A 7,138-nucleotide genomic window follows, 5' to 3' on the forward strand; every position below is an offset into this window, starting at 1 on the left:
AGACTTGAGAATTAAAAGCCCCCTCCTTTTATTTTGCAAGTCCAGACTCTCTTTATTTTCCCCTTTCATTTACGGCAAGCTTGGACTTGTCTGGAATAAAATAAACGACCAAACATAACCTCAAAGGCATTCCTGCTGAAAAGTGCATCCTGGGGACAAATTATTAAAAAAAAAAAAAAAAAAAAAAGAAGAAGAAGAAAGAAAGAAAAGAAGGAATAAGAAAGAAAAACAAAATGGTTATAAGGTTCATAATATATACGACATCTTTAAAGAGGTATTTTTTTTCTCCCCACAAATAACTAGCTAGTTTAAATTACTGTTTGAGAATCTGTAAAGTCCAGTAAGTGAATTATTTCCCTTGACATTAAGAAATCATGAAATCTAATTTTTAAAATTCTTACAATCTAGTCCATCAAACACGAGACAACTTCTCTCTGAAAGTCCTTATTCTGTATTTCATTGTCAAACTCCTTTTCCCTATCTCTTGCCTTCATCTCTATCTAGACACTCAAGCCAAGAAAGAAAGAGGCGAAAATGTATTTCTGGGTTCCGCAAAGAGTGGGGGCAGCTTTCGTGAATCGATTTGCCAGTTGTTAGTATGAGCTGGGTGGGCTTTGGAGACGGGAGAGTCTATGGTATCGGGAAATCTTTTCTATATATTCGTTCGCTCCACGAGTCCTCACTTTCTTGGCGCACGCACCGAACTCTCAAAATAAAATCACACACACACACACGAAAAAAAAAAAAAGAAGAGGAGGCGTCGCCCATCACTCCCTCCCGGCATCCCACGACCGCCAACTCCCCCAGCTCTTGTCTCCTGGGATGCCCACGGGAGGAGCCGCGGGAATCAGCCGGGCGCGCAGGCCGCAGACGCCCTGCCGGCTCTGCGCCGCGAGGGGGCGCCCGGCTCTCTCAGCGGGGCGGGGCGGGATCCAAGGGGAAAGCGCAGGTGCCCACCTTGCTCGCAGGTGCCCTTGCTGACCTGGGTGATGGCCTTCTCCCCGCGGCTCTCGGCCCTGAGGCTGGCGGCGCGCAGCTGGCAGCCGCTGGAGTAGGTGACACCGTCGCTGCCGCACACGGGGTAGCGGCTCTTGCACACACACACGCCGCTCACAACCGGGCCGCCTGCTGCTGCCCCGGCTTTACCCTTCCGCCTCTTGCGGCTCTTCACGCACTCCATGCCCGGCGCGCAGTGCCCCCTGCCGGCGCCGCCGCCCCCGCACGGCTCGCCCTCGCCGCGGGCGCACACCGGGCAGCAGCCGCACGCGTCGCGGGTCTCGCCCAGCTGGCAGCCCCGCGGGGGCAGGGGCGGGCAGGCGGCCGGCTCGCAGGGGCCGCAGGCGTCCGAAGAGGAGGAAGAGGAGAGGGGCAGGAGCAGGAGCAGCAGCCCGGCGGCGCCGAGGAGCAGGGCGGGCAGCGGCGGCCGCTCCATGGCGGGGCGCGGTGGCGGCAGCGGGAGCGCGAGTGAGCCGGACCCCGCAGGCCAGCGTTTTAAACCCGGCCGCGGGAACCACACCCCGGGGCGGCGAGAGCGGGGCCGCGTGGCCCGCGCCGCCCCGCCCGGAACCGCGGGGCTCGGGCGCGCCCCTGCTGGCGGGGCCGGGCGGGACGTCGCGGGCCCGGGGATGCTCGGTCTCACGCCCCTTGGCTTTGGGTTTTAGCTCCGAGCGCGCCCCGCCGGGTCCTGCTCGGCCCCCTGCTCCCCAGGGCTGCGTGCACCCCATCCTTGGGGAATCGCCCTTAGTGAAAACAGCTCCCTCACAGCCTTGTTCCTCGGCTCTCGTAGTCCGAATATTTATACTTCTTCATAACAACTTTGAGATGGTCTCCTGTGTAATCCATTATTTTCTTGTGGGTCTGGGAGACCTGAGTAGTGATCGTTCTGCAGTTTGCGAAGCTCTTTTAAGAACAATTCGTTTTCCAAACCCCACTTGGAGATTTTGTGTCCCGGTTGGCCACAAGCCCGGTGTGGTCTTGGGTGCCGAGCTTAAAGGACAAATTGTTGCCAACCGCTCCTCTTTCTGGAACCTCATAACTTCCTGCTCCCCCTGTGCTTTCTCATGTCAAGTTTTATGTGTGAGTAGTGGAACCCATGCGAGAGCTGGTTGTGTCCTCAGTTTATAATATGTGGTGCTGGACTGCCACCAAACCCCTCTGGAGGCCTGAGCACGACTTGAGGGCGTGGGGGGGGGGCGGGGTGCGGCCACTGAAGCCGCTAGAGCGCCCCAATTTTCACCAGTCATTCTGTTGAGGTTTTTATTTTTATATAAACGACTGACAACTCCCCCCTCCGTCTTCCTGAAAAGTACTCTGGAAACTCAACTTCAAAGCTTTTTTCTGAGAGAAAGGGCTCCATGAATCCCTCTTATTAAGCAGACTTTTGTTTCCATGTTTATGAAACTTAAGCACTGCCGTGTGTGTCCTTCTACACACTGCATTTGAATTCTTTGAATTCTTTTTTCTTAGCATAAATCCAAGGGTTAGGATTGCTAACTCAGTGTGCGGGTCACCATACCACCAGCAGTCTCTAGATGTCACTCTCACCAGAGGCTTCCTTGGATAATTATTGTACTTTTTTTTTTTTGAAAATTAGTCACAAAATTCAGAGAATAAAATATCAAGGGCCCTCCTATCGGGAAAACTTAGCTCTTATTTTCTGGCTTCTCCTTAGCATATTCTAGAAAAGTGCTATTTTTCTAGCATATTTCTAAAAAAAGCATTTTTTTTTTCTTTTAAAGGTCTATGTTGACAAGAAAATTGTTTATAAAACAATGAAAAGTCTTTAGAGCAGATTTTTCATAAGTGTTCTTATGTTTGTCCCCCAGTTATAGAGTTTACACGACCCAGTCTACTGTCCCAAATTGAACCAAATGCAGACAGGGCACTCTGATACTGCCTATTCTATTTCAATTTTATGAATTCCCTGGTCAAGGTCTACTAAGTTGACTTCATGACCCGCTGTGACTATTGTAGTTTTCAGGTCTCCAGAACCTGAGACAAAGATTCCTGTGCAAGTCGTTTACCTGAGGTCGGGATGCATCAGCTGAGGGGAGGGGGCAGAGGCAGGAGGAGGTGAGCAGGAGGGAAGACAGCCAATAAATGTATTGATTATCAAGTTGGCTCTGGGCAGGGTGGGCTCTGTGATCAGATTCATCTGCCCTCAGACTGTATAAAGTTTTGTGTAGGGAGGGTCTGGGGAGTAGGGGCAGGCACTGACAGCAGCTGCACCACTCAGGGCTGTACCTCACAGGGTTTTTCACAAGCTGAGTGGAGTCAGCAGTAAGAACACAAACGCATGGCACAGTAGTGTCTCTTCGATGGGGGGAACTCATTGCCCAGCAAGTGGAAGGGCAAGCACGGTTTTTATCACTGAAGGGAGTGCCTTGGCTCTGTGTGATGACACCAATCTGGAGGACTTGAAAATAGAGCGATGTGGTTATTCAGAAGAAGGAGAAAAGGCAGGAAAGGGGAGTCTTACAAAGAAACTTGACAACTCCTGCCTTTCAAGAAGGAAGATACTGTTTCCCATTCAGCTTCAGTTCTGGTGAGACGAAAAGCCTAGATATGTAGACGAGATATGTTCTCTGCAAATAGAAGAATTTTCCTTCTTCCTGTTTCATCTGGATGCCCTGTATCTCTTTTTCCTGCCTAAATGCCCTGGTTAGAACCTCTAGCATTACATTATATATATATATAAATAATATATGTATATATATTATATATAATATTATATAATAGAAGTGTTGAGAGTAGGCATCCTTTCCTAGTTCCTGATCTCAGAGGGAAAGCTTTCAGTCTTTTGCCATTAAGTAAGATGTTAAACATCTATGTTTTCATAGATGTTCTTGTTACATTGAGGAAATTGCCTTCTATTTCCAATATGTGGAGTGCTTTTATCATGAAGAGGTATTGCATTTTGTCAAATGCTTTTTTTGCATCTATTGAAATGATCAATAAAGATGTATTTTATTCTATGATATAATGTATTACCTTAATTGATTTTTGAATGTTGAACCAAAATTGCCTTCCTGGAATAAATTTCACTTGGCCATGATATATAGCCCTTTTTTTTATGTTTCTAGATGAGATTTGCTAATATTTTGCTGAGGATTTTTGCATCTGTTTTCATAGGAGATATTGGATTATAATTTTCTTTTTGTGTGATGTCTTTGGTTTTGATATCTGGATAATAGTGGTTTTTGTAGGATGAATCAGAAAGTATTTCTTCATCTTCTGCTTTTTTTGGAAGTTTGTGAAGAATTGGTACAATTCTTTAAATGGTAAGTAAAATTCACTGAAAGACTTCTCAAAGAAAGGCAATGCCAAAGAATGCTCAAACTACTGCACAGTTGCACTCATCTCACATGCTAGTAAAGTAATGCTCAAAATTCTCCAAGCCAGACTTCAACAATACGTGAACTGTGAACTTCCAGATGTTCAAGCTGGTTTTAGAAAAGGCAGAGGAATCAGAGATCAAATTGCCAACATCCACTGGATCATGGAAAAAGCAAGAGAGTTCCAGAAATACATCTATTTCTGCTTTATTGACTATGCCAAAGCCTTTGACTGTGTGGATCACAATAAACTGTGAAAAATTCTGAAAGAGATGGGAATACCAGACCACCTGACCTGCCTCTTGAGAAACCTATATACAGGTCAGGAAGCAACAGTTAGAACTGGACATGGAACAACAGACTGGTTCCAAATAGGAAAAGGAGTACGTCAAGGCTGTATACTGTCACCCTGCTTATTTAACTTATATGCAGAATACATCATGAGAAACGCTGGGCTGGAGGAAGCACAAGCTGGAATCAAGATTGCCGGGAGAAATATCAATAACCTCAGATATGCAGATGACACCACCCTTATGGCAGAAAGTGAAGGAGAACTAAAGAGCCTCTTGATGAAAGTGAAAGAGAAGAGTGAAAAAGTTGGCTTAAAGCTCAACATTCAGAAAACGAAGATCATGGCATCCGTCCCATCACTTCATGGCAAATAGATGGAGAAACAGTGGAAACAGTGGCTGACTTTATTTTTCTGGGCTCCAAAATCACTACAGATGGTGACTGCAGCCATGAAATAGAAAGATGCTTACTCCTTGGAAGGAAAGTTATGACCAACCTAGATAGCATATTAAAAAGCAGAGACATTACTTTGTCAATAAAGGTCTATCTAGTCAAGGCTATGGTTTTTCCAGTGGTCATGTATGGATGTGAGAGTTGGACTGTGAAGAAGGCTGAGCGCCAAAGAATTGATGCTTTTGAACTGTTGTGTTGGAGAAGACTCTCGAGAGTCCCTTGGACTGCAAGGAGATCCAACCATTCTGTCCTAAAGAAAATCAGTCCTGGGTGTTCACTGCAAGGACTGATGTTCAAGCTGAAACTCCAATACTTTGGCCACAGCTGACTCCATTTGAAAAGACACTGATGCTGGGAAATACTGCAAATGGAGGAGAGGGGGATGACAGAGGATGAGATGGTTGGATGGGATCACCAACTCAATGGACATGAGTTTGAGTAAACTCTGGGAGTTGGTGATGGACAGAGAGGCCTGGCGTGCTGCAGTCCATGGGGTCACAGAGTCGGACACGACTGAGCAACTGAACTGAAAATTCAGTGAAGCCATCTGGACCTGGGCTTTTTCTTCATTGGAAGTCTTTGGTTATTATTTCAGCCTGTTTCCTTGTTATAGGCCTGTGTTAGTTTGCTATGGCTATCATAACACAGTACCACAGACTGTGTGGTTTGTACCACAGAGGCTGATTATTTTCACAGTTTTGGAGGCTGGCAGTCCAAGATCAGGGTGCCAGCAGGGTCGGTTTCCTGTGAGAGTCATAAGGGTAAGATCTTCCCCACTTCAGACAAGTTGCCACCCATAAAATACTAAGAACCTTCATCTCTTCACTGAACAAGACTGCTACTTTACCAATTATAGCTTTATATTGCTCGTCTTCCTTCCTTATAGATATGATATATTGAGATACTCAGTCACTGAATTATTTCTATCTAGGGCAAGCTCCAGCTTCTTTGAACCTTTCCCAACCAACCCCAAATCCCATAATAGTTTCTTTCTAACTCCCTCTTACTGGAACTCCCAGCAGTTCTGTATGGAGTCTATTCTGTTTTGCTATGATGAGTAATAAACCCACCTTACTTGACTACAGGTATTTTCCTGGTGGTTTTTAGATGAAAGGCAGTGACACATGAGCTATCTCCTTTTAGCCCCTTCTCTTCTATCCAACTTCAGCAAAAATTTCTCCATCCCAATCCATGTATGTGTAGTGGCTCGGTTGTGTCTGATTCTTTGTGACCCCATAAACAGTAGCCCACCAGGCTCCCCTGTCAATGGAGTTTCTCTAGGCAAGGATACTGGAGTGGGTTGCCATGCTCTCCCTCGAAGCATCTTCCCAACTCAGGGATCGAACCCAGGTCTTCCGCATTGCAGGCAGATTCTTTACCATCTGAGCCACCAGAGAAGCCCAAGAATACTGAAGTGGGTAGCCTACCCCTTCTCCAGGGGAACTTCCTGACCCAGGAATTGAACCAGGGTTTCCTGCATTGCAGGCAGATTCTTTACCAGCTGAGCTTTAGCCCCAATCCATAGTACAATCTAATACCCTTCACTGATGGGTCCTCATACCTGGCAAGCATCCTTCTTGGTTGGGCATCTTTGAGACTTCTCTGGCTGGAAAACTTCAGTGGCATTTGTAGAAAACCCATGGTGCCATGCAGCCTACCCTGCTGTGTTTCTCTGTGCCCATCCTTCTCACCAAATGTCTAATTGGAAAATGGAATGTTTGTCTCCCTGTATTGCAATAATCACAAATACATTGGCTTCCCACTCTCCTTTCTTGGCTTCTTTGGGTGGGGGCGGGGAGAAGAATGGGAGAGGAGAAGCCCCTTGCATCCTCCAATAGGCTTTTATCCCACAACATCCTTGCATAGAGTAGGGGTTAGTGTGCTGCTGGAGTTGATTGAGGTAGGGCTATTTAGGAAAAATTCGAGGAATAGTCTGCTCCAGTTCTTGGTGGCCCTTTTTCAGAATGTGAGGACACATTATTTTGGGTTATGGATCTTAGTGTCATTTTCAGGCAAGAGAAAAGTTGTTCTATTCAACAGTCTGTTATAGTAATTATCTA

General features: G+C 46.5%; 1 protein-coding gene across 1 annotated transcript in view; it reads right to left on the reverse strand.

Moving 5' to 3' along the window:
- Positions 1 to 1,552, reverse strand: part of IGFBP7 (insulin like growth factor binding protein 7) — a 76,643-nt gene extending 75,091 nt beyond the window's left edge. The window contains exon 1 of the mRNA XM_061420276.1: positions 958 to 1,552. Within this exon, the coding sequence (XP_061276260.1) occupies positions 958 to 1,432 (475 nt within the window). The 5' untranslated portion in view covers positions 1,433 to 1,552. The remainder of the gene's footprint in view (positions 1 to 957) is intronic.
- Positions 1,553 to 7,138: the final 5,586 nt, after the last annotated feature.

This window comes from Bos javanicus, chromosome 6, assembly GCF_032452875.1.
Source record: "Bos javanicus breed banteng chromosome 6, ARS-OSU_banteng_1.0, whole genome shotgun sequence".
Classification (NCBI taxonomy): domain Eukaryota; kingdom Metazoa; phylum Chordata; class Mammalia; order Artiodactyla; family Bovidae; genus Bos; species Bos javanicus.